The following is a 27,990-nucleotide window of genomic DNA, read 5'->3' on the forward strand; positions in this document are numbered from 1 at the left end:
ACGAGCAAACGTACTGACAAAGGAAGTCATTCTAACCAAATAAAAAAATCTTGTGATTTTTAATACTTTTTTGTTTGCTCTATAACAATTACCTCCAATACAGTTACACAACATATTTTCTGGATAGCTCTGTTAAAATCTTTACATCAACGATAGTTCACAAGTGAAACTTTGCATACAAAAAATGCTTATTTAATGTCATAGTCCTCTCAAGAATGCAAACAAAAATAATCATAAAAAAATAAGCAAAAAAAAAAAAACAGGATGCAAGGGGGTCAGACATGTTGCAGAGTGACAAGTTAGTTCAACTAGTTCAACTACCTGGGTGAAAAATCAATCAGGGCGAGGTCAGTGGTACCTTAAGTAATAAGCAACCCTCAACTCTACAGTCATGACGCCCAGAGCTGCAATTCACCCCCCTGCCTGTGTTTGGCGCTGCAGGCTAATAAGAGGTCAGTAGACAAAACCTGCCTCAATCACAATATCATGTAGTGTTGTTGTTACCACATCCATTAGCAGTCCAAAGCTATTTAAGTTACAATAAGATAAGTAAGTTAATCCTATTTGAAAAGGCTTCATTAAAGAAAAAAGAAAACTTGTGTCCAGAGCTAGCACCGCAGTCACTGTTTGGGTGGTTCTCATGGCAGGGGCATGCCCGCATACACCCTCATGGAGAACATAATGACACTGGGTCATCCATAGGAAAGACAACATATACCTAAAAAATAAAATACAAATAAAGTATACGCCCATCAACACCAGGAGAACAACAAGAGCAGCCATGTGGAGACAAGGCATGTGTGGAAGTGTTTAGACACGAAATGAAAAGTCGACACGCAATGCAAGTGAAAAAATAGAGCTGTTTAGAAAACTTGGGTCTGTGACATTTTACCACTTTTGGAAAAGGAATACGCTCATTTTACACCTTCCCTTGACATTAACCCTTGTTTTTACCTTTCTTCTGTAGCCTAGGCCTACGTCCAGTCGTTCTTAGAGGCTGGCAACGTAAATTTTACCGCTTACCTCGCATAATTATAACCTCCACCAAGAAAGACTTGAAAAAAAATTAGGGTGTAACAATAGTCAAATGTTCTATCAAACAGATTCCTTGGCAGAGGGCTGCACTCTCTGAGTGCATTTGTACAATTGAATTGTATGGGACTAATAGCTGCTAGTTGATCCAATACAATTCAAAGACAGCTGCTAGCTTGGAACTAGAATTAATATCACCACACTAAGAACGTCTGGAAGGAGGAAGGCAAAACTATTATTTAACTTGAGGGGAGGAGTAAAATGAGCCTTATTTTCAGAAACGGGACATGAATTCATGAACTGGGGTGGGACATCTACAACATAGCTCAACTTCTACGCGCAGCTCATCAGAAGTAGATGTTCATGTGCAAGTCACTTTTCTTTACCTGTGATATATTTTTTTTTGCATGATTGTCTTTCAAGTGAAAAACCAGAAACAGCAGGACCAAACAAATACTTTTTAGTCATCATGGTTAGTGAGAAATAAAACTCAGACTGTGTGAGGATGGAAAAGGTTTTTTCCCTCCATTTCTATTCTTCCATGAGTGCCGTGTATATATTTTTTTCCTCTAGAGGCTGTTACAGGTGACAACAACATAGCCACATCTGGGGGGTAATTCCAAGATCCTGGTTCTGCAGTAAAACCATCTTTAAGTTAACCTCAAGGTAGTGCTAATTCATTTTATAGAAGATCCTGGAAACCTTCGAAATGACACCTGTGGGTTATCCACTTTCCCTAGGTTAACTCAGTCAGGTTTAATCACATTACCAAGTTCTTGCAATACCCCACACCGGCACGTTGTTTATCAATACATACAGCCAGCACATGGCCCAAAACATATTGATGGATAACAAATAAAATAATTTTAAAAAGAAACAGAAATCAGATGGAAACAAAACCACTTGCAAAGTTGAACAAACCAGAAACAATTCAGGCCATTGTCACGTTATCAAGTCTTCCAAGTCTCTGGCTCACAGAGAGGACTCATGTCTTTTCTGTGAGAGCCTTGTTTGTTTGCTCCCCCTGCTGGTCACAACAGAGCACTACACAGCGAGTGTCCAGAGGAACAAAACAAGGGTGCAATGATGGGTGATGGGTATTGGCTGGGGTGGTGTGCAGGTTAGTTGGTTGGATAAGACTCAGACCCCCCCTTAAAAAGTCATGAGACGGTCCTTCCCAATGCAGGAGCATCTCTTGGGTTGGATACCTTGGGGCCTTGATGCTGGTTAGTTAAGGGTTACAGACAGCCTGGCAAGCCTGTTCCGGAAGGCTCTGTGGGATTCTTAGCACTGGATCTCTAAAATATACACAAAATTAATACTCAGTGTGTTTTTTAGGGATCAATGCTAAGGTCCCTTCGGACTAACCAGAAGGGCTGCCATCTAGGCCTCTATTCCTGAACCTCATCAAAAGCCATCCTCTAGTCACGACCCGACCCCCCATATCCCACCCTTAACCCAAGAACAATGCACATAGCCTTAAGTCCGCCAAAAGAGTTCATGGCACGCGCCTCAGTCTGGGGATATGATGTCTTTATGGTGCCTTAGGATGTGCTGGTTCTTCTCCGAGGGCCTGCGGAACCCTTTGGAACAGTACTCGCATCTGTGCGGATAGTCCTTAGTGTGAATGGAGATCACGTGCCGCTTGAAACCTGACGCGTCGCCTGTACTGTACTCGCAGTACTGACACTGGTACACCCTCCGCTCCCTGGGGCCTTTCACGATCGCCGCCCCAGCCGAGAAGGCCTTTTTGGGGCCTGTGCTTCCACCACCTCCCCCTCCTCCTCCTACACCCCCGGGGAATGTCCGTTTAGCCCCCAGTAGCAAGCCCCCCGCCCCGCCTCCCGCCTGTTTGTCCGCTAGGGCCTTCTGCTCCTTGGTGTGCACCGACAGGATGTGCCTGCTCAGCACGAAGGGGTCGGCGATCTTGAAGCTGCAGTGGCGGCACTTGTGGAGGCGTCGGACGCGGTGCGAGACGGCGTGCTTCTTCAGCTCCGAGGGCCGGTGGAAGCCCTTGCCGCAGATGCTGCACTTGTGCGGGTAGTCCTTGGTGTGCACGGAGATGACGTGGCGCTTGAGGTCGCTGGAGTTGGAGCTCTTGTGGCCGCAGTGCGGGCACTGGTGGGCCTTGGCCTCCTCGTGCGTCAGGCTGTGCTGCATTAGCTCCTCCATCTCGGCAAAGGTCTGGAAGCAGCGGTCGCACTTGTAGGGCATCTCCTTGCTGTGCTTGGTCTTGACGTGCGTCTTGAGGTTGGAGGAGTCGGCCGACTTGTAGTCGCAGTAGTGGCAGGCGTAGGGCTTCTCGCCCGTGTGCGTGCGCATGTGCTTCTTGAGCTCCGACGGGTGCCGGAAGCCCTTGCCGCACTCCACACAGATGTGGGGGAAGTTCTTACTGTGCACGGCCAGCAGGTGGCGGTTGAGCAGGCCCTGCTCCGCCGTCTCGTACTCGCAGAACTTGCACTTGTGCATCTTGGTGGCGGCCGGAGGGGAGATCTGGACAAGCAGATCAACAACAACATGCATTTATATAGCGCTCCAACACATCTATAGCACAATATCGCAGCTATAACTATACAATATCATAACTACTGACTAAAAGTGCTTTCAAATACATATACACATTGCCACATTCATACACCAGTTCTGGAGGCTGCCAAGATGGCACCAGTTGTCCAGGATTCACGCGAGACGCACACAAGAGTTATAATAGTCCTAAAATAGATTAGTCTGGAAGCGATCGTAACATAGCTATAACAAACCATACAAATATAGAGAGATGACGTTTGGAAACAGCCAGCAGAGATGCAAGGAAACAGCTTAAAAGTAAGTAAGTTAATTATAACTACTGTGAACAATATTTTAAATGGATGTTATGATAGGGAGAGGCTATTGCATGAGATAGACAGTACACCATTATTGACATTGATCACATTACCCAGGGGCGAAAGTGTTGGTTTGTCTGGGACTACCCATATACACAGTAGGAGTTAGATCTTTGAGTGGCATGTGGCATGTGCCAGTGACATGCGGAAGTGGCATAAATGGCATGCTATTATAAAACACATTTTTCCACTGACAGGTTAGGTTTAGGAATGAGTTTTTGTTTAGGCACAGTTCGGTATGTTAATAGGTGAACACACATTTTTCACTGACAGGTGAGGTTAAGTTTGGGAATGAGTTTTGGTTTAGGTACAGTTGGACATCGACATGCGGAAGTGGCATCACTGGCATGCAACTATAAAACACATTTTTCCACCGACAGGATAGGTTTAGGAATTAGTTTTGGTTTAGGCACAGTTCGGTTGGTTTACACACGTTTTTTCACTGACAGGTTAGGTTTAGGAATAAGTTTAGGGTTAGGCACAGTTTGACGTAGTAGCCACTGTAACCATAAAAGACCGAACCAACGTGACATGCCAACCGTGACGGCACTTGACATGCCCGTTAATTGTTGTAATTACAGACCTAGAATACATAAATAATTACAAGATATAATATTTTGTATTAATAAATATTATTACACTTAGGCTATTGATAATAATTAGTATAAATCTGTGGTTAATATAAAATCAATGGACATGTCACTGCGGCACTTCCGCATGTCACTGACACATGCCACATGCCACTAAATGATCTAACCCCCTCTCCATATAAACAGGTGCGCATGACAAGGGTCTTAACATGCATAAAAAAATATAAAAATACACAATCAGGTGTATTGACTGACCTGTAGTTTGGGTTCGCGGTGGTGGTGCTGCAGTCTGTGTGAGAACAGCGCCCCCTGTTGACTGAATTCTTTACCGCAGATTTCGCACTCAAAGGGCGCCACTGCTGCTGCTGCCACTGCCGCCGCCGCTAGCGCTGACGTCTTGGTGGCGTTGCCGCCGCCGCTGCTGGCGCTGGTGGTGAGGGCGTGGATCTCCATGTGGTTGTGCAGGCTGACCTTCTTGTTGGTGGTGAAGTCGCAGTCGGTGCACTGGTACTTCTTGCGGTTGACGGCGTCGGGGTGGTGGGTCTTGGTGTGGCGCTTCAGGAAGCCGCGGGACTTGAACTTCTTGCCGCACAGCGCGCATGGGTAGACGGTCAGCGGCTGGCCGTAAGGGCCAATGATTATGGCTGCAGAGAGAGAGAAAGAAGCGAGAACATAATATGAGGGAGATATAACTGGTTCTAATAGGGGTTAGCTGTAAGGACTGACAATGGCTGTAGACAGGGACATTATACAACAGATCCAGTCAAGAAATTCTGCGATATCTGACTGGATGAGACATATTCTACAGGCATTTTACGCGTCGCTAGTAATCCCCTTGTAATCACTCTGCCATTGATAGAATGTAACCAGAGGCACTTATTTTGAAATGACCAACATTCTATTCATAGCCTACAGCAGAGAAAGTGTGAGAGGATAAACACATGCAGGACATCGGGTCAACATAGTGATTTCTGCATAAGACAAATAATGAGACATAAGAAGAGATGTTGATTTGTGTGTGAGTGAGTGAACCACTATGCTCAGATCTCATTTGAGCTCCGGGAGAAGAAAGGACGAGGAAGAGACGCCTTTACCGCTAATGGCACTGTTTTATCAGCAAGCTTGCCATCCAGAGGAATGTGCATAGGCCTACAAAAGAAGGCATTTGGCATCTGGCTAATGTGAAATTATGTCTGCTTGAAACTGGAATAAGTTGTATAGCAAGTTTATTGGGAAAGAGAGAGAAAGATCACCCTTCTTCGTATTTGCACTAACACCAAACGTCTGCCCGAGAAAGTGTTTCAGCTGCAAAGTTGTACAGTGTGTTCACATCATGCATCATGTGAAGTCTACTCGCAGTCCACACAAAAATTCTTCATTGCATAGCCACCATACAATCTGTCAATTTGGAACTGTTTTGCTTAGCAGAGGATGTTAACCAGCTACTGGTGAAGATACGAAACTAATAAACATTTGTTCATTCAAAATGTATTGTGGTATTTTCTTGTTGGTAATGGAACTGTTGTATAATGGCAATATTACCCTCATAGTCGGGATGATGTTAACTGACATCGTCACAGATGTGATTGCAGACAGCACTCAGCCTTCAACTTAGTGCCTTTGGCCAAAGCACACCTGAGTCAATGTCAGTTAACATCATCCCTCCCACTCGGGTCATACTGCCTAATGATAATGACTTGAAATGACACAAGTGCACAAGGTGCCAAGTAAAGCTTCACGTGCAAGCGATAAAGCGCCACGTGCATTTGGTGTTGTGAAACACAGAATAGAACAAAGAGCCAAGGGCTTGGTGTCAGGGCAGGTGGTGGTAGCAGCCTAGCGAGTGTACCTGTCTGCACATGATGCACCTCAGAGCGCTTCTTGTTCTTGTTCTTGCTGCGCTGGCGGTTCAGCTTTTCCATCACGTCCGACTCATCGATGTGCAACAAAGCGCTGGCCGCCCCGTTACGCGGCTCGCACGCCTCGGTCTCCTCACCACCTGCCGGGTCAAAGGTCACCTCATGTAAATAAATGTGTACAAACACACAAACACTAATGATGATCAAGAATGACTGTATAGTGTCCTACCCTCTAAATTAAGACTTTCTTAATCCGTTTCTACCTTAATATTGGTGCCAGATTAATGCACATGCAGTTTTGCGGTTCTATCGTGCCACTAAAAAAAGGCACTCTCAGTTAAATTAAAATTTGTGGCGGCCGGGCCCTTAAATGTCTGTTTTCGTGTGAAATGACCCATTGTGGGCTTGATGTGCTAATTTGCGGTACAGTTCAACATGCCTCTGGATACTACTTGAGTGATGCAATTTTGGAGGAGGCATATTGTACACTACTACAAGCAAAACTATATGCTGCATTTACACACATTTTAACTGCAACCACAATATTTAAAATGGCATGATGCCAAACCATGGTGAAACCGAATACCACAAAGTACCTGTTCATTCATGTTGTTTCCATAACCATTAGAAACGTTGGTTAAAATCCAAAACATTGCACAACCCTGCACAATTTGGTTCAACAACGCAGTCGTACGAAAAAAACAAAGTAAATTGATTCTTTCATTGGTTTAACTGCATTCAACCAAAACCCACACAGCAATTGATATACTTCACCAGCTAATACCTGTAGACAGCTGTATGAGTGAGTGGTGTGTTTATTTGAGGTGATGACTGCAGATTTCAATGGTTTATGGAAACTAAGCATTTGGTGTTCATGCATTGTTTTGGGGTGATGCTTTAGTTGGTGCATGTCTCTTACCTCACTGCTTAATCAAAAAGCTTATTCATAATAAAAAAAACATGGTTTTACAGCCTTCATCAGTGTGCTTATGAATTGTTTTGCAGTGATCCTCATGTTGGTCTCTTACTGTACAAGCAGACCACAGGCAGTGAAAGCGGCGGAAGTAGTTCACTTTGAATGGAAGAGCAAGCAAAGGTGTAAAAAAAGAAGTTGAACATGAGCTTCGGTTGGTTGCTCTACCTGATCGAACGTTAAAGGTTGAATCTTTCACCACGTTTGGCGTCCCTGGACTGTTCAGTCCAGACAGGAGTCTACAGCTTTTAACGCTTTCACCGCCCGCAGTGCAGTCAGTTCCTTTAGTTAACTCACCGCAGGCAGCAGCCCAGGCCACAGGCATGAACTCCTTGGCCAATGAGGCGTTGTCGAACGAGCGCTGCTGATTGGCCGCCTCCTCCGCTCCCACCTCCACCTCCATGTACACCTCGTCAGAGATCTTTGCAACATCTGCAACACCAAGACATTACAATACATTACGTTACACTTAGCCATCACTTTCGTACAAAGCCACTTAGAGCTATAGATTACAGTCCCTGGAACAATGTGTGGTCAGGTGCCTTGCTCAAGGGCACTTCAGCCATGGAGTGAAACAGGGAGTGGACGGTTGAGATTCGAACCTGCAACCCTTAAAGCCATCCCCTGCAAATTTTAAGGCGATCTCCTTAACCACTAGGCCACGGCTGCCCCATACAGTGGTGGAAATAAGTATTTGATATTTTGCTCAATTCCACACTAATAAAAACATGATTTGTCAATTATAATTTTAATGGTATATGTATCCTAACATGGAGACAGAATATCAAAATGAAAAACCAAAGAATAACTCAAAAGAATGTATAGTTTTCATGTACACCTCGTCAGAGATCTTCCCAGCATCTGTCACATCAAGTCATACAAAGGAGTGCCCGCATTTACAGGGTTTCTGCACATTTTGGATCACTAAATATAAGAGTTTTTAAGATAAATATCAGACCTCTGATGATAAAATATAAGACCACCGCTCAGGGTGAGGCGTTATAATATTTCTTATGTTATTACATTGCTATAATGAAATGAATGCCTAATACATATAATCATTAATAATAATAAACAATATTATATGACTACTGTGCTTGTATAGTGTAGTCTAGGGTAAACACATGATAGTGTAGGCCTGGAGGAACTGATCTGTAGGCCTACAGAAACCAAGCATGCATACAGTCAGTTAATTGACAACTGGCATTTAATTGAGGGTCCCACACATGTTTTAATGGCCTATGAAAAAAGTCTGATGAATGTTCACCAAATGCCTTTAAATGTACAAATTAAAAATGGCTCAACAATTCACCATTTCTGATGGATAAATAGTTGAATGCACTTTACTATAGGAGAGAGAACACCTGGTGTCAAAAGGATTAAATGTAGGCCTGCTGTTCTGGGTGACGTTTCTCCTCCAACTCCTTTATCAGAGACGGGTCGCCGAAGCGTTGCCCATCTGGTTACCGATTTGGACATTATCGCACCTCGCCAGATAATTAGCTTCGTACATATTCTGCTAAGCCACTCATCCGATTTTGTATTGCAACTTTGCAACGTGCTCACTCCCTCATGCTGTCATGTTCACAAAATCATTTGCATTTGACAGAGGCATCAAATAGCCTAACATGTCACGTATGGACTTTATGAAATGAATCCTTTACATTTAGCAAAAGCTTTTACCCAAACGTGAGGGCATGGCTAACATTTAAAAGAAGGGCAGGCTTATGATAGACAACATTTAAAAATACCCTGAACAACTAAATGATTAAATGCCTCCTCCCGACACGGTTTACATCGAGCTTCATATTCCGACGTTGCTTTGGATACCCAACTATTTCTCGTCCTCAAGCCACATTACACTGAACTTGCATCTACCCATCTTGATTCACGTTCATATTTTGCCTGTTCTTCTAACCACTTTTTCGTCTGTTTCTAGAACACGGCTAAAGTAGGCTAAACGCAGGTCTGTGGCCACCCCCCGCAGTGTGATGCCAGCGTGCTGCGCTGCGCCACAGACAGATCAGTTTCATCTACTTTTCCGCATCTTTATAAGGGAGGTATGGCGGTTAAATAATGTTTATAGCGCGACAAAAAGACACTTTTTTTTCTCCCACGTGAATATAATACCACACTTCCAATGGCGAAATATAAGGCTTTATAAGACCTTAAAAATAAAATACTAAAAGTAAGACTTTTTAAGGATCCGGAGACCCTGTTTTAGGTCTCGGTAAGGACGTTTACTGGTATGTATAATATTCAGATTCAAGATTCAAAAGGAGAAGAAAATCCTTCACTTGTTCTGACCATGTACGGGGTCTTCGCAACACCCGTCACATCAAGACAAACAAGAAATAGTCTTGGATGGTTGCTTTAAAGCCTACTTCTTACTCGCTCTTATGCACTGCTATGCCTTAGAGTAGAGATGAGCAAAAAACTGCTTGCTAGGCTAAGAAACTAACAGAACAGATGACCATGTGATCATGAAGAGAAGGGCACTCACTGATGTCGTCTTGCGTTTGATGTGCGTCGCCGACAGACATGTAGACCATTTTCTCGCGGATGGGCAGACCAGCAGAGTCCACCAGCTCCACCCCCTCATCCACATCCAGCTCCCCCTCATCAATGTCCACCGTCCCACCTGCCAGCAGAGAAGGTAGGTACAACAAAGATAGTCAATAGAGAAATCAAACCATGTCTACCCAATGCAAAGGAGAAGGTAGTAGCAAAGAAACATGTTTACAAACATTCAGGATTTGAGGAGGGGCCAGATGCTAAGCAGCCAACCACGTGAGCACAAAAAGAGTTTGAAGAGTGTGCAGCCAGGGCCGCGCAGCCAGGGATTGTTTACCAACAGGAAACCCATGTATAAGGTAGACCAAGACCAATCAAACCACACCTACCCATACAAAGGAGAAGGTATAAGCAAAGATAGTCAATGTGATAGACCAGTTATGGGCAACTTTGATAATAAGAAGGGACACATCTTTCCATCCTGTTCATATAATATAGGCTCTGTGCAAAAGGGCTAAGAAAGTCAATTAAAAGTTGTATTGCCTCACTTAATTTGAAAAAGAGAGTTTTATCTCAGACACTGGAAAAGATAGAGACAAATCAAGCTTGTACTTTTCTGGGATCTACTTGACGTTCTGCAAATGCCCCTTTAGGAGACCAGCAAGGTTGAGAATAAACAGAGTTCCTGTGACGCTGTAGATGTCAGTAGCGCACATCTTACACAGTACAAAGTGACACCAAACGCCACAGAAAGAAAAGAAGAAGAGACCAAACTTGAGCACACTCCTTTGCATTGAGTAGGCGTTTGATTTATCTTTGTACTAGACGATATTTGGTCTTACCGAGGTCTTCCTCCCCAGAATCAGCTTTGAAGATGTAGACTTTGATGACCTCCTGGCCGTCCTCGTCCTTGTCCTCTCCGTCCTGAGCCTCCAGCGCCGCCTCCACTGTCACCTTCTCACCGTCCCCAGACACCATCTTACCCGCCTCGTCCACTGCACCAGGAAACGTTCACAATGCCATTAGAATGTGATTGCATTTCATGACTATTTTAAGACATTTGGCTGGCATTTTCAAAATATAACATGAAATGCAGTGTAAAAATCAACTACATGGGGAGCACTGTGACGCACCATCCACTGGAAATGTTCACACAAATATTACACAGCCTGTCCGCATGGCAAATAGAACATGTCAGCATTTCATGACCATTTCTTACGCCATGTTCACATTCATACGGCTGACATGTTCCCCACTCCTCCTCTGATATTAGTAGCTCCATTTTCCCCTTTATCAATGTATGGCCTTACTTATGGTTACTCCTATGTACCGGTATTATAATGCATCATAACCCATGTGAGATCCTGAGGTAGTATCCACAGTCCTCCTGGTCTCATGGATAATACAGAATAGTGTAGGGTATTATAATGTAGTACAGTAGCATACATGAGATCATCAGTTACACAGCCCAGGTCTAATGTAATGGATTATAATACATTATAACCAATTTGTTATTATTAGTAGTAGCATTATTACATGAGATCATGAGGTAGTCGCCACAGTCCTCCTGGTCGTCATCAGCCTTGTCATCCATCTGCAGCCCCTCGTCTTCCAGCGCGACTTCATTGGGCGACATCTCGCAGGTCTCCACAGCGATGGCAGAATCCAAGCCGGCGGCGTCGTCGTCATCTTCCACCTCTGCGCACTGCACGTACTCCGCCACCACATCCTAGAGAGTCAAATTGAGATATTGACATGTCAACAGAGCTGAGCGAAACCGGGGTGTATCCCAGGAAAATGGTTAAGTGGTAAACCTGGCTAAGGTAAACTACAAGAAGTGATAAACCTGCTAATGGATAACACACAGGTGTCATTTAGTCAAGAAAATAAGGACTCCAGGCTCTTGTATTACTTGATTTACAACGACCTCAAAGTTAATTTAAAATGGTTTACTATTGAACCAAATAGTAAAACATCATAAAAGAACAATATGAACAGCAAAGCACAATATCCACCACCTTATTCTGCTCGACCATGATGATGGTGCCACCTCTGCCATTGTAGTCATTTAATCTGTTCGGAACATTGGCTCATTGCGATACACATAAGAGGTCTCTAAAATGAGGTTTGAATTCAATTGTTGTCCTTTTTTTTAACACAGCCTGATTTTCATATATGCTGTCTTACAGATAACACCATGAAGACTTATTCTTAAAATAAGTCATAGCAGTAGCATTGTTTTAGTATGACACAACTGTAGCAAAGCGAAAATAAAAAAGACAACGGCAGAAAACTTGAAGGTGGGCGCATTCTTGCTGTGTGACTTAAATTACGCACACAACCGTGTGCGACCGAGTGCACACAGTTCCAAAAGAGAGATCAGAGCACCGCGTACGATACTGGAGGCATCATGTAGGGGCAGATAGCCAACGGGGCTCTCATTAATGTTTTCCACCCTTGTTTGACTTTACCTCGACCTCAACATGAAGTTCAGAAGATTGCTCCTCGTGGTTTTGTCAATATTGTACTTTGCTCCAGGGACTGTAACCAATACCCTGGACTTAAAATAAATAAATTGCCTTGTTTAAAAGCGTCATCTACGTGTAATGTAATCTACCGAACAGCTACCTCGATGGCGTCCTGGATGACCAGCTCGTCGGGGGCGAAGCCGTGCACCGTCATGCCCTCCACTTCACCCTCCATGCCCTCCATGTCTGACACCAGGACCGTCTCCTGCAGCTCCACCACCACCCCGTCATCCTCATCGCCATCCCCATCTGACAACATAGTACACATCATCAGCTTAGTGTGTGCCTGTGTGTGTGTGTGTGTGTGTGTGTGTGTGTGTGTGTGTGCGCGTGTGTGTGTCTGTGTGTGTGTCTGAGCTCCACAACGACCACACGGTCATTCTCTTCGCCATTTCCACCCCACCTGGCAACATATTACACAGTGTGAGTGTGAGTGAGAGAGAGAGAGAACCATCTGGGGATGGACATGGCATCCTCCTCGCCATCTCCATCCCCACCTGACCACCACAGGGTAGAGGTAAGATCATTAGACAGAGTAGGACAATGTGTTTGTGTGTGTGTGTGTGTGTGTGTGTGTGTGTGTGCGCGTGCGTGTGTCCATCCACCACCAATCCGCAGCACCTGGCCACATAAGGCATTAGAAATTAGAGGACTAGACACAATGTGTGTGTGTGTGTGTGTGTGTCTGTGTGTACAGTATGTCCCACCACCACCCCATTATTCTCCTTGCCATCTCCACCCTCACCTAGTAACAGGACAGATCATTTCAACGTTTTTGAGTGTGCCATCAGTGAGGAACATAAGATTGTTTTCTTGCATCATTATGACCCACTCTGTATGTTTTTTGCTTGTGTGTGTGTGTGTGTGTGTGTGTGTGTGTGTGTGTGTGTGTGTGTGTGTGTGTGTGTGTGTGTGTGTGTGTGTGTCACAGATGGGCACTGTATGATCACAGACTCTCCAGATGCCAAGACTGCTTTTTACTTTCAGTTCCATTTTATTGTACGCGCAGAAAATATGACATTATCGATTTGGTGTGTATTTGGGTGTTTGTGTTAAAGGTTTAGAAGGTGAAACATTATTGACTTTGCAGTGCCAACAGCCTGCATCCCTGCATGTTGAGATGTCAACACCAACTTCCAAAACTTCAGCATGATTTACCTGCTCCATGAAATATGATCTTGGGCTCTTGAGAGTGGATGGAGAGAGCAGTAACTTCATCCATTGTCTTCTCTCCTCATCTGTGTTGGATTTTGTTCGACTAAAAACAATACAAAAATCATGCCAAATTCGCACAAAGTCTGTTAGGGTGTTGACACACATCAAGTCTGTCTGCAATACAATACTGAAGTTATAGTCGGTCTGCACTTGAATTTCAAGAAGAATTACTTTAATACACTATTTATGATGCGCTACTCATAAACGTTAGAACGTGATGTACCCATGAAGAGCACTTTTGCTTTCTGCTATTAGCACAAATGCTACTGAGGGGCATAACAAGTGAGTGTTTGTTTTCATTATTAGTCTACGTGCTTACTGCGTACAAAACAATGCTGCAAAAAGCTGAAAATAGTAAACATGGAAAAGCGCGGGTAAAGTATAGCTGCTCCGCCCAGTAACTACAGTTGACTTCACCACGTTAGTGCTGACACATCTGTCTTTTTATTCGTAAAAATGCATTGCGACTACAACCACAGCCAACATGGCGCATAATCCCTCCTCCTGACAGTGAAACAACACAACGTCTGAGCACGAGCGCCACCCTGTCTGCACATCGTATTTCAATAAAAGGCAATTTCGTTGAAATTAGCCGTTTCCTCGCCAATTATCACAAAACAACACCGTAGCACACACACACAACGCATCAAACGCCGAAACAACGTGCAAACTAGTTAGCAAAATAATAAGCGCAACACAGCGCCGAATTCGTGGGATTTCCCCTTTCTCCTCGCGGCCTAGCTGCGGCCTCCTGAGGCCCTGGCCTTCCTCACAAAACACGGCCCGCGTCTCATCTTTCTTTCATACGATTAAAATTGCACGTTTGCATATTAATGTCGACGCCTCGCTCATTTAATCGTGCGCTCCAAAATAAGAACCGTAAATCCAGCATAACACCAAGATTGCACGCTTACCAGTTTTGGGTAATATGCGGCCTGTATTTTCACTTGTTCCACAGGCCGTACGGGTTCACCAGACTCGGGCAGGACTCAAACGGGGGATTGTGTAAGCAGGGCGGGCCGCTGAGGCTCCGGGAGGGAGGGGCCGAGGCTTTCGGAGCTCCACTGATGCACAAAGATACGATGCAGCCCCCAGCTCCACCAGCATCTAGGCCGCCGTCAGCACTACACGTCACAGTGCTAGAGCCGCAGGAAAATGCGGAAGGGGGCTGTGGAGCAGCTGCCATCAGTTCCTCGGACAGGCCACGATTGAATCGGTCTCGGTGCTTGTTCTTGTGGTATAAATAACAGGAATATGTTTGCGGAGTATGCCTTTGTTATTCGTATAGGTATCGAAATGCATTTTCGCACCACCGAGTATTATAAATGCTACGGCAGGGAAAATGCTGAGCGGTGCTTGGCGTGATTAGCTGGTTGTTTCATTTATTAGCTAGCTCGCTTGCTAACATTAGCAGTGATGTTGAGGGACGTTCAGACACCGATGGATACACCAAAATGTAATTATGTATCATTTCGTGGAAGACTATGGTGTGCCCACACATGTAAATGTGCATTGTGTGAATGGGAAATGCACTTTTGTCGCTGCTTTAGTAACCGTGATGTTTATCGGCATAGTGAAATTTCGGCTGTGATCTGTGTAAAATGTGTCGGTGTCTTTAAAAGTCACTGATTTGACATTTTTATGGAGATCAATAAATGTGTTCATCATGGCCATTCACGTCTGTGGGCAAGGTTATTATCATCATCCAGGCAAACATGCACCATGGAAACAGGTGGCAGAGTTAAACATTGACAATTTCCTCCAACATCTGTTTTTCTACCTCCTTGACCATCACAGATGTGTCAGATCCTGACAGATATGCACGATGCCTTATGTAATTATTGTTAATCTAAGTATTGTGCGTGCTCAATGGTCAATTCAGTTGCTTTTGAAAGATCAAGTCGACCTCTGCGGAATGTAATGCACCAATCATTCCAGCTCCAATGTTGCTTACATGAACTTTAATTCTTGCAAAATGTTACACCTGTTATCAGTGAAGAAACCAAAACTTCCAGTCTCTGCATGATTTTGTGTACACCTCAGCGATCTTCACATGATACCAGGCACCTATGAATAGCCTCATGATTATAATGCACAATATAACAATTCATGGCACTGTTACAGTAGTAGTCATTTTTTGTGTGGCAAATATAACATCTGTGAGCAGCCAACAAAGGGGACAATGTTGTTCAGTGTGTTCGTCCCAGGCTTGGCCAAACCCTGTGGAGGTGTATACTGGAAATTCATGCCCACATGCAGCTTGTGAGATGAGGTTCCACCACAATCAGAAACAACTGCAAGTACACCAGTGAGTTTGCCCACCTTACCATTTGCCTACACACCTCAGAGTTGAAGTGCATTTGCTTTCAATAACAACACACACACACACACTTGGCTCTTCACCACTACAGGGAAGGTCTGGTACTCCGACACCCAGATCCCTGAGCCACGTGAGGTGCTCATAAATTGCCCCTTTGTGGCTTAATGTATGATTTATTATGGTACAAGTTTTGTGGTGTTTCCCATTGTGCAGTAGGCTGCATTTGAATGAATAATAATTAAAAACAAAACTTTCAAACGACAAGAAGGTATTTGATCCAAAACATTTTTTATTAGATATATTTGAAAGATGCTTACTATAGTTGTCAAACCTGTGAAACCCTGCCAGTGAGGCTTTTGGTAGCATGTAAGAAATCAGGCCGGCCTTGACAAGACAGCCAGATCAATTTCATCTTCATCAAGACCCGTCTTCCATTTCCCCTATGTGTTTCCCCCTTCCCTCCCTTTGAGATCACTCCCTCTGCTTCCTGATCTGATCCCTTCAGCTGGCAGGCTGTGTGTTGTTGTAGGAAAATGGTTTTTAATAAGGATGTCTTGCTGGCGGGTGGCAGAAGCCGTCCAGGCATACGTTTCCCCTTCAGCAAGCGGCTCAGTCATCGTCCACTGTAGGTGTGATGGTTACTCCTCTCCTAATTTGTCCCCAGCCGATCAAACTGAAAAAACAAAGATTACAATTCTCTTCAGCATAGGTGGGACAATACATTTGAGGACTTGCATTATGTTGAGCAGATTTATTTTTTTAATCTGAGAGCACCGTTTCACAGCAGATATGTATTCAAATGTGCGCTCAACATTATAAACTGTTGTGTACTGTCAAGAATTCAAGATTCATAAACAACGAAAAAAAACCCTCTTCTGTGTATTTCATTCAACAATTTTCTGTTGATCTGCACAAAGACTGCACAGATCTTGCTCAATTCTAAAAAAATGATAACATCTTGGAATGGACAAAAAGTTTACTCACCGCCAATGTTTCTCCACTCTGCGACTAAGGGCGATCTTCTCTCCTACTTCTGTGCATACAGGGTTGGTGAGCACGATCTTGGCCAGATCAGCCTTCACAGCACTCACACGGCCGCCGGTCGACAGGGATCCTATGTTAACCATCAACACCTCGTTCTTAGACAGCTTCTGAACCTGCAGCGCAACGGGAAAGGAAGAGAATTGATTCACAGTTCAGATAGAAAGGTTCTTGTAAAGGTCACAATTTTTTTTAAAAATAGGTCCAACAATAATTGCAAATAATTGTAGACTACAAAATCACAATAATTGTTGGATTTTGGTATGCCACACTGCAATGGTCAAAATTAACTGAATGAAATGGAAAAATCAGTCATAGAAAAACAGGGGCTTTTTGATTTATTGCAATCTATTCCATTTTCCACGTAAAGAAACAGTCATATCGAAAGTGGGTCACTAGACCAAAGGCTAAGGGCCTGTCGTCTGTAGGAACTTCATGTTTGCAAAGTGAAAAGGTCTATAGCTGCACATCTCACAAACTGTGATTGTATTGCATCACTTTTTTGTTAGTAGCATCAGCTTCAAAGAAACATTTTAAAGGGGAACTACTGCGAATTTCAATGTGCTGTTGTATTGCTCACGCTACCCTTGACTTGTCAGTAGCCGGTGACGCCGCAGTTTTTGGCTCAGCCCTTTCCGAGATATGAGCTTTTCTAATGGGGGCAACTTTTGTTTATATTAAAAAAAAACATTTTTATTTATTCCCAAAAACATCAAAAGGGTTGTGCAACATCAGCAGACAGCTAGCAAACAGCAATACCTTTTGGGAAAATATTTGGAGTAGGCCCATGTTCATTTAAAAAAAAAAAATGCATACAAAAGTTGCCCCCATTAGAATAGCTCATATCTCTGACAGCACATTGAAATTGGCAGGAGTGCTCCTTTAAGCAATATTCCATTACATATGGCCAAGGCTAATCATCATCATGATTGACCATCACAATAACCAATCAAGAACAATTAAGAAATTAAAGCAAGTGGTACTACCTATATATAAAATTACTGCACTTAACTATTACCGTATTTTCTCAAATAACAGCCGCTTAGTTAGTTGCTACAACTAACAAAAAATGAGTGTGGATCAGGCTGCAAACAGGGGCAGCCTAAAACCTGAAGGAGTCTTAACATAAAAAGAAAAAAAAATGTTGAAAAAATGTTTTAGACCAGACTTTTCAGAAAGTTAAACCATAAAGTTTCACGTATACCGACACACAACTTAAACTTAGATGCGTCCACCTATTCAGCATCATCATCATTGCTGCCCACCTTAGCTGCCTTCTTGTCTCCTTCCGTGCGCACGCCCAGCAGTCGCCTGAGCAGGAAGTAAGAGATCTCCAGCTCAGTGAAGATCTCTGGCAGCGCCCCGACGGCACCCAGCACCTGGCCCACCATGCGGTCCGCTCGGCACAGCGTCGGGTCGATCTTCGTGCCCACACCTTCACATAAACAACAAAACAACAGTTAAGTGGTGGAAGCAAAAACGTAGTCATTTGCTAGTCATTTCAAAATGGGAATTTGCTCGATAGTGATCTGCTAGTCATTTCAAAATGGACATTTTGACGACACTCTACTACAAAATGTTAGTCCAATTAGGTGGACTTGCCTTTTTGACATAACTCTGTTTAAGTTCAGGTCCACCATGAGAGGAAGGTGGATATTAAATAGTTGGGTAGTTTAAAAATCTTAAAACACGAGTTGATTAACAGGATGCTAACAAATTGATGGAAAACACAATAAAAGGTGTTAAACATAGAGTAGGTATGGTGGAAAATAGTCATTTAAATGATCATGAGATGGCCTGATTAGTGCCGTTGCAGCCCATGGAAGGCAGTAGAGTAATTTCAGAAGTGCTTTATGTTTCATTGCAATAAAGAAAAAAAAAGCAAACTATCTACGAAAATCAGCTGGGCCACCAAACTAAACCGTTTGTTTTGATTCTTGATCAGCCTTTTACGGTTTAGAAAGTTGACGCACAACTGAAACGGTTTTGCAAACATTATCGTAAGGTTGAAAAGTACTTAGTGCCCGTTTAAGAGACAAGATTACTTTGATTTCACCAAGTCTGTTTGCATGATGATTAAAGCATGAAATGATTTATTGCCTGAGATTAACCAATCAATAATAGACATCATCTTTAACGATTGTACAAGATTATTTGTTGATGGCTTCACTGGACCCATTAGGGATCAAAGGAGTGATCGATAGTAGTCATTGTGTTATGATAATCACTGACACCCAGCAGTTGATTTCCAAAGACATCATTTTGACTTGTTCAGGCCGACAGAGAACCGCCTCTGTTCCCATTCATGCACCTAATCTCAAACCAACTAACGTGTTCACGGTAACAATGTGTGACCGGTCAGAAACAGGAAATTCTGTCAAATTCTGAGGCTTGTCCAATCAAATGAGAGGCTAATAAACAGCATACCAATCAGGCCCCCGGGGGCGGCGTACTGCAGGTCGTTGTGTTCGGCAAACAGGGAGACGATCTTGGAGAAGATGGGCTTGCACATCAGCTTCCCCTCATGGTCCTTGGACACGATGCCAGGCCTCACCTCAATCTCCTGGCCCACCTGGAACGAAGCAAAACGCATAGAAAACATCAGCATCAGATAGCGCGTTCAGGCTGACTGAGAACCGTGCTGGAGCCTGTTCCCGCACCTAATCGCGAACCGGCTGTCGTGTTCACGCCACAGATATTTGCGTTCGCAAACCATAGAGTTGGTTCGCAATGCGAACCGCAAAATACTTTAGTGCCGAACGTAACTGGTGCGGGCACCGGCTCCGGCTCCGTTCTGGTCGGCCTGAAAGCCCTAAGAGAGACGTCCCTAGTTAGTCTAACATTCCTTAGAATGTGTAGGGAAAAGTTGTGTAGAGCTGTGTATGGGTTCATGAATTCAAACTGTTTTGACATGGTTAATTGGAAAACAGTAAGATCCACAACCCTTCAGGATGAACAAAGTATGTTATCTGTACTCTAATGCAACACTTTAAACCAACTAGGTGGACTTGACATCTTTACATAACTCATTTCAGGTCCACCATGAGGGGAAAGTGGATATTAGATAGTTGGATAGTTTAAACACGAGTTGATCAACAGGATACAAATAACACGATATAGAAAGCACAATAAAAGATGTCAAACCTAAGGTATTAAACATAGGTTTTTTTTAAATATATTTCCACAGAAATAAACATGGATTAAAAGGGAGCTCATCAGTGTCCGGTCCTTCCTGACTGGGATAAAACAGCTATTCAATGAAAAGCAGATAAATGTCCAACCTTGAGCACTCCTTTGAGGATACTTCCACCAGCCACACCACCTTTCAGGTCATCCACCTCACAGCCAGGCTTGTTGACATCAAAAGATCGGATGACTGCAAAACAAAGACAAAATCTCTTCTTCACACACTCTGCATGACAACACTGCCCTAATAAATCCAAAGCTAACCTTTGAATCTAACTGTAGGTAGGGACAGACAGCAGTCGTTGAAAGAGCTGAAATGCTGCAGAATCCCGCCTGGAAAGCACAGATAGGGGCGATTAACGCAGTGAAAGATCAACCTTTAACATTCGATCAAGGAGAGCGACCAACAGAAGCTTGTGTTTAGAAAAATGTAAACATTCCATTGGCTGTTGGCTGCTGCCGCCGGGCTCATTACATATTTTTAGCTGAAGTTCAACTTCTCTTTTGATGCTTTCGACGCCCTCGATGCTAGAAACACTTCTGCAGCTTTCACCACTTCTGCCACTTGCGTTCCATACAAAGTCAATGACTTCTGCACTTTAAACGCCTTCAATACCTGCTGTCTGTTCCCAAATTTATAATATTCAACGTTATTATACTGTATCATACTACAAAGTCATGTTTATATGGACTTTGTCTGAGAATAAGCACAAGATTCGGTCACAAGAGTACTTTACAAAGCTAATTTCCAATTGAAACCCAGTTGACAAAATACTTAGGCCTCACCTTTTGGCTTACAGAGAAAAACAGTCAGCAACGCAGGGAGAGCTTAAGGCATTGGAAGACTAACTGAAAGTGAAAGCCATTCCCACACATTATACCCTCAACAACACAGATAAGAGGAACTTTGTTGGAGGTATTGGAATACTAGTGTCGCTTATCATCATTATGTAAAAGCACTTACATTAAGCACAATGACATTGAAGCACCTCACTCGGCATAGCAGTGACCCATGTAGGCCTATTTGATCCATTTACAATACTGAAGATGCAGTACGTCCAACATGCTTTACTGGAAGGAGTGTGGTCCTACCGATTAGACGTGGCTCAGAGATGAAATCACGAACAGGCACAGGGATCTTCTTCACAATGTACTCGCAGACCACCTCGATGTTGTACTTGAGCTGTGCAGAGATGGGGATAATAGGAGCTCCCTCTGCCACTGTGCCTAAAATGGACAAATGGGGAAAAATTAAAAAGTTAAAAAAGGATGCTATGGCACACTGCAGGTGCGTAGGATATTACCCCAGCGAGGTTGTCATTCAAATGGATAAAGGATCCAGTACATTATCCTTTCCACTCACAAGCTTTAGCCAGAAATATTCTAGTAAGGGGAGATAGGACAGGTACATAGAAATTAACGGTGAAGATTCGTAACGCAAATATGGCGTCTACCCGCACATCTCCCGCCTTTCTGGTAACAAGAGCCAATGTGCCTGCTGAGCTGCGTTGCCAGTGATCCAATCATCTGGCTGCATCGGCGCACGCGAAATTATGCACATGCTCAGTTGTGAAAAGCTGTTGCTCTCGTGCCGTTATGGAACTACTGCGCCTGCGCTCTGTCAAAAAACCGTGAGAAAAGTGGCTTAAAAAGCTTTATTTTGACACAACCAAGTAGTCTAGATTGATCAGTTTTTCACGCTCGTTTCAACCATATGGGTTTCACAACCGCTGGGTTCCCCTCCGTCCTATACTCAGTTTCCCCATTCATTTTTCCCATTGACTCTAAGATCTGGTCTACTTAATCGCGAAATAGCACCCCGAAGGCGTCACCAAGATGGCCGCCATATGTCCCCTCTCAATCTAAAGTCTCTCTGCTTTAGCACGAATGACCCGACTCGGATGACCGAAACGTTGTATTAATGCTGGCTGGTCCAATGGACAGTGTGCGGGATCCTTTTTACAAGTGCAAAAAATACCAATAAAATGTATGTCCCAGATAACACCACAAATATGGTCTTATACCAAGATGAATGGATTGAAGTGCACCATAGAGATCACATCAAGTCTTAAAAACTCTAGCTTTATGGCTAAGGAGTTGGCGCTAGAATCGGAAAGTTGCAGGTTTAAATCTCATATCATCCATGACTGAAGAACCATTGGAGTAAGGCACCCAACCATGCATTGTTCCAAGGACTAACCAAATACTCAGAACTAAATAATTCTAAAGTCACTTTGGATGAAGTGACTGATAAGGATTCAAAAAAAGAAAATATTTCAGGATGATTGATGATGTTATGTAAAAGCACAATATTATGTCAGTCATTCTGCGCCACAACTCAGATGAATGGAATGGATTTCTCACAAGTTATTAAATATGAACCCTTCCTATCTGCCTCTGGGGGAGAAGAAAGCAATGACCAGCTACATCTTCACTGTTATCCAATTTCAATCCATATCCACCTGCTTTGACCAACATTTGAGATGCAAGCTTTGTTACAGGGGCCGTGTAACAATTGTGCTTAGCCTAAATGCCCTTTATGACAACACTGTGCACTCAGAAGATAAATATAAATCTTTCTGAATGCTGGCTGACTAATAGAAAAGTTCCCCAAGAAAGAGGGGCATTCAGTGAGTGCACTGTGGCAATTATGAGAGCTGCATCACTGACATTTAACATTCACCTGCAGAATACTCCACAGTATTGTAATTATACCACTGCTACGGCTCCATACAGCTTGATCTGAAAACACACCGTCTGTCTACTACGTGGTTGTAGACCTGTGGTTTGGAACCACAGAGAAGGAAAAATGTTGATGGCTTCACTTATTTCCACCTTTAACGCTTCCACTTCCATCATCATACAAACACTATCCAAGTGTTTTTAGTTAGTTAGGAACTTAGTAGTTGCCAATGAGTAAAGTAGCTAATGTATTGTAGTTAGCAACAATGCTGTCGAGAAACGCACCCCAGACTGATGGTAAACGTAACATAGGCATGTCATTGTAGTAGACTATACAAAGGGAGCCCTTTGGCCCCCTTTATGGGACCTTCCTGCCGATTGGAGCTTTGCCAGCCCAGCGGGCAGCAATGTCACAACAATACAGAGGGTAAATGGACATCCGCAACTAGCTGTGTGGACATCCTTTTGGCAATTAGCGCAGCATACATACATAACCAGACTGTTGAATTATCAGACTCGTGTACTTGGGTCAATGATGATTTAGTCGTAAGGTCAGGGTGGTGCAACCACAGCTAATGTCACTATTAAATGGATTAATTATTTATTTTTTAGTGTATTATCAAAGAAGCATATTCATTGCAGCACATGAATAACCTATTTCCAATTAATGTATGCGCATTAGCTGTGGTTGAACCATCTGACGTCTGAGCCCAAAAAAACATTGATCCGTGTGTACATCCTTTTGCCAATTGGCTCAGCATGCATACATACATGACCAGACTCAGTTGAATTAACTGACTCTGGTACATGCGGAAAAACCAACTACAGTCCAAGGCTTAACCCATAGAGGCGTTCCTACCCTTAGCACATGATCAGGGTCACATCCAACCACAAGCACTACACCAGACACAAGAAAACAAAACTGAAACAATACCCCCAAACATCTCTAAAACAGAAAGTATGCATTGGACCCCATTTTGCATTCAGGCAGGTCTGAAATCACATTCATCTATAAACAAAATATGCATGGTTTAGACAATTTAAACTATCTTTGCCATGTTTAAAATTTGAAACAACAAAAACAAACCCGCTGGCATACCTTGCACAAAGGCCGTCCAGAGACAGTGGTAGGGTGCACACGCACGCACACACACTTTATCCTTCATAAGTGTAGACGGACAGAATGAAACACTCTAGCGTACCTTGCACAAATGCAGGACAGCCAGCCATAGGTGCACATACGTCCCCACACTCTCTCTGTCTCTCTCGCTCTCTCTTCCACAGCACAGACACAACAATAGATAAACACTCCTCTCTCCCTCATGAATGGCTCCATGACATTTCAGTAGTAGCACAAATCAGGGTGGTACGACCACAGCTAATGTAACTATTGTACCGATTTAATGACTGTTTTTTTTGTTTTTAGTGGATTATCTAAGAAGCATACACGTTGCAGAACATTGATGACCAATTACTAATTCATTATGGCCATTAGCTGTAGTTGTACCACCTCACGCCTGAACCCCCCCCCCAAAAAAAGTCTGAATCCGATATCCGAATATAGATGGACAGAGTGAAATGCCCTTGGGCATACCTTGCACGAAGGCAAGGATCTGCTCGTACTGCTCCTTGGCCTGGCTCTCCTTCACCAGGTCGATCTTGTTCTGCAGGATCAGGATGTGCTTCAACTTCATGATCTCGATGGCAGCCAAGTGCTCTGAGGTCTGAGGCTGGGGGCACGACTCGTTACCCGCTGCAGAGCGGAGGGACAAACAGGATGTTAGTGTTAAGGCTGCACAATTATGGAAAAAATGACAATCACGATTATTTGGATCAAAATTGGAATCATTTAATCACGAGTAGTCAACAACAATAAATCAGCTTAATTTTGTGCAGGATGTTTTTCAAAATGACAAAATGAAATATAACTAACAAGGTATTATATAAGGGATAAACAAAATAAAACTGATTTGTAATAATGTTAAAGACAATAGCATGAAGCCTAGGCTTCGCGAGCCTACAGATTTTTTGACATTTTGACATCAGTCTGTCAACTTTCCACAAGGACGCCCCAAAGGCAGGTTAATACATTGCCCCTTGTGCGATCATGATTAAATCGTGATTTTCATTTTTTAAATCTTCGCGACCAAAATCATGATTTTCACTCAATTTAAATTAATTGTGCAGTCCTACAGCGCTGTTCACACCAGCCACCGTGTTCTGAGCCCTGAGAAGGTGGTTTACACCCTTCAAGTCAGTGACTTTTTTGAACAAATATATATGGACAGTGTCCATAGACAGAATCCTTTCAGTTGTGTAACTGGGAGAACCAATGCAATGCAAAGTAGCCACAACAGACCCCTTTTGCCAGAAAAAAAAAACATACAAACGTTAACAATACATTCTTTGAAGGCAAGCTAATAAAAATAGCTACATATCACGCATTAGCGATCCAATGACTAAACGAGTCTGGTCAATGATGTTTTACTAGTAGCACATATCAGAGAGGTGCAAACACAGCTCATGGCACTATTATATGGAATTACATTTTTAGCTTACCTAAGATTACCTAAGAAGCATTTTCATGATCATACCATAATTACTAATTAAATTCATGGACATTAGCTGTGGTTGCACCACCTGAGCCCAAAAAAAACAGTCATTAACCCGTATTCACTCCAGCATGTAAAAACTTACCAATTAGGAGAAGAGCAGCGTCCATGACAGCTGCGCCGTTCAACATGGTGGCCATCAGGATGTCGTGGCCGGGGCAATCTACAAATGAAACATGTCTACGGACACACAAACAGAGCAGAGTGTTGGTTACATCACATTTGTTATTGATTCATTTTATTATATTTGCTTCAGTGTCCAGTCTCTACAGCAAAGTGGGGTTAGACGCCCTGCTCAAGGGTAAGTCAGCCATGAACGAGACTGGATGTGCTTGAGAGTCTGGGACTCAAACCTTTGACCTGCCAATCCCAAAATCAACAGTCATGCTACTATGCTCACAATTACTTGCAATTAACCAATTTCTCATCTCCACAGTTGCCAGGACAAAAAAAACCCATTTTTTTCGTGAGACTCCACATCAGTGGGAAATACAGTACACTGTGTCTGTGACATAGTGGTCGTACCTGACGAGTTTGAAGTTGCCCTTGGTGCCAGGAATGTCTGTGGGGAATTCGTCAGGTGTGCTGCTTCCACACGATCTGTAACACTCGGGGCGAGGACAGCTTGGATCATCCAATTTGTAGACCTACAATGCAAACCCGGTGGCATCAGTATCAGTGGTCACACAAGCAAGTGATTTAAATAAATTTAAGTTCAGTGTTCCATTAATTTCTATGGGAGGTAAGCGTTGCAAAGGCAAGTGCCTGCCTATATGCAACATTTTCAGGAATTAACCATTTACAAATGAGGACAGCATTTCCCCGATACCAGCAAATGAGAACAACAGCAGTATGTGCCAATCATCTTGATTTCCCACCACCAACTTACAGACTTTTAAGGCGTCACAATGGAGCTTTATTTATATGCATGTAGTATCAGCAGAACATGGGCTTGAGCAGCATGCTACTGTTCTGTATTCCAGGGATGTCAAACTCAGGCCCGGGCCAAACCTAGGCCGCTGGATTATTTTATTTGGCCCACAAGTTCATTTCAAATGTACATTACAGATGACCAACATACACCATTAACAGCCTACAACATGACTTAAAAATCAAATTTGGTATGTCATAGAAATATGATCTCTGTGATCTCCCACTTGTGCAACAGACTGGGAATGAGTGTTTGTGGAATTTGACAGAGTACATAGGCATATGTGGGACATTCAAAATTTTGATTCGGCCCATTACGTCATCCAGACTTTAACTTTGGCCCTCTGAGAATTTGAGTGGGACACGCCTGCTGTATCCGAAGCCTATGGTCACTGGAACTTAGGACTCACCTTAGCGTTGGCATATCCCAATTTGATTGTGATGTTCCTCTCCAGTTCATTTTTGAACCTGACAGTGTGCACACCCGAGATGGCCTTCACTACAGTTGACTTCCCGTGGGCCACATGGCCAATTGTGCCTGCAAAAAGATTAGGAATGAATTACAGAAACCAGCCATTAGCTGTCCTCTAGTGTTGATCAAAACAAATTATACATTAGCCTGTCTGGCAGAAAATAACAACAACAGAATGATGATAGTATTGAGAAGATTACATGGTGATTATACCGTACAAATGACAAAGGACCTGAAAAGTTCAAGGTCTCAAATACATAAAGATAAATAATGTCTCACCGATATTGATGGTGGCCTGTCTACTAATAACTTCTTGGGATAGAGGAGTTAGTGTGCTGACATCCTAAAAGAATGAGGAGGAGAAATATAAGATTTTGAAGCGACACAAAATACACAACTAGTACAATGTTTAGTACTTTATAATGACACATACATTACAGACAGCAGTTACAATGGCAGTTCCTCGAGCTAGTACACAATAGCCGTTAGGAGGCTACATTACATGCCTAGATGTCATTTGTAGGCCAACTGTCATACGCCGCTTCTTTCTGTACACTGCTTTCACAAAAACACATAATAAATAAACTAATGGGGACTACGTGGTTAATCATTTTGACAACACAATGATATTGCTCGATGATTTGTCAACTGAGTAGGTATGTGCTTCTCCCGTCGACGCCTTTGACAGTAGCCTACAGCTGGGAAGAAAATAGGAACCAAGCCATGCTGGAGCTTTGTCGTTGCTCATCAGGACAGCGTTTTAAGTATGGAAAAAACACATCTGTCCAAAATAAAATACCTACAAGGCAAAACGGCTGCTGTGACATGAATCGCCATGTAACATTGCTTGACAAAATCCACCGATTTTTATCAATGGGGTCCTCACAAGCTCCATCACTGGTATCATGTGCTATGGCGCTACCGGCATGCGAGGTACCAGTTCGACCCGTTAACGACTACGATTACGCGAGCACAGATAATCAACCACAACCAAAAGATTCATCGGCTTGTTATAAGAATAAAAATAAGTACTTACTAAACTACCAAGGTCTTGTTTCGATAAATGTGGCTGGCCCAGCGTTACCCCAGACTCGTCACCCGCCATCTTGAACGGAAAGAGGAAATATAGTAGGCCAAATAAATTGCCTGACCAC

General features: G+C 43.3%; 2 protein-coding genes across 2 annotated transcripts; both read right to left on the reverse strand.

The window, feature by feature from the left end:
* Positions 1 to 40: 40 nt before the first annotated feature.
* Positions 41 to 15,668, reverse strand: zfx (zinc finger protein X-linked). The gene is made up of 10 exons (XM_063207369.1): positions 14,508 to 15,668; positions 13,537 to 13,636; positions 12,479 to 12,627; positions 11,387 to 11,579; positions 10,693 to 10,845; positions 9,840 to 9,977; positions 7,634 to 7,768; positions 6,354 to 6,503; positions 4,760 to 5,148; positions 41 to 3,525 (listed from the first exon to the last, which is right to left on the reverse strand). Exons 2-10 carry the CDS (start codon positions 13,598 to 13,600, stop codon positions 2,545 to 2,547), a joined length of 2,352 nt encoding a protein of 783 aa, XP_063063439.1. The 5' UTR covers positions 13,601 to 13,636; positions 14,508 to 15,668; the 3' UTR covers positions 41 to 2,544.
* Positions 15,669 to 16,182: 514 nt separating this feature from the next.
* eif2s3 (eukaryotic translation initiation factor 2, subunit 3 gamma) lies at positions 16,183 to 27,986 on the reverse strand. Its single transcript, XM_063207375.1, has 12 exons — positions 27,873 to 27,986; positions 27,116 to 27,179; positions 26,775 to 26,902; positions 25,960 to 26,081; positions 25,520 to 25,614; positions 24,417 to 24,575; positions 21,233 to 21,367; positions 20,236 to 20,330; positions 19,382 to 19,526; positions 18,220 to 18,389; positions 16,898 to 17,070; positions 16,183 to 16,586 (listed from the first exon to the last, which is right to left on the reverse strand). The coding sequence occupies exons 1-12, from the start codon at positions 27,939 to 27,941 to the stop codon at positions 16,523 to 16,525; spliced, it is 1,419 nt and encodes a 472-aa protein (XP_063063445.1). The 5' UTR covers positions 27,942 to 27,986; the 3' UTR covers positions 16,183 to 16,522.
* Positions 27,987 to 27,990: the final 4 nt, after the last annotated feature.

This window comes from Engraulis encrasicolus, chromosome 9 (genome assembly GCF_034702125.1).
Source record: "Engraulis encrasicolus isolate BLACKSEA-1 chromosome 9, IST_EnEncr_1.0, whole genome shotgun sequence".
Classification (NCBI taxonomy): Eukaryota; Metazoa; Chordata; class Actinopteri; order Clupeiformes; family Engraulidae; genus Engraulis; species Engraulis encrasicolus.

What these genes read in the sequence shown, in the direction of transcription:
- zfx (XM_063207369.1), bottom strand. Translation starts at nt 13,600, where the DNA reads ATGGATGAAGTTACTGCTCTCTCCATCCACTCTCAAGAGCCCAAGATC. An exon ending in CGACTACCTCATGATCTCAT is followed by an intron (nt 10,846 to 11,386) that starts GTAATAATGCTA and finishes TTCCTGGTGCAG; the next exon opens with TGGACGAGGCGGGTAAGATG. An exon ending in TTCTGGGGAGGAAGACCTCG is followed by an intron (nt 9,978 to 10,692) that starts GTAAGACCAAAT and finishes CTCTGCTGGCAG; the next exon opens with GTGGGACGGTGGACATTGAT.
- eif2s3 (XM_063207375.1), bottom strand. Translation starts at nt 27,941, where the DNA reads ATGGCGGGTGACGAGTCTGGGGTAACGCTGGGCCAGCCACATTTATCG. An exon ending in CTCTGAGCCACGTCTAATCG is followed by an intron (nt 20,331 to 21,232) that starts GTAGGACCACAC and finishes TTTGTTTTGCAG; the next exon opens with TCATCCGATCTTTTGATGTC. An exon ending in GAGACAAGAAGGCAGCTAAG is followed by an intron (nt 17,071 to 18,219) that starts GTGGGCAGCAAT and finishes GTTGCGCTGCAG; the next exon opens with GTTCAGAAGCTGTCTAAGAA.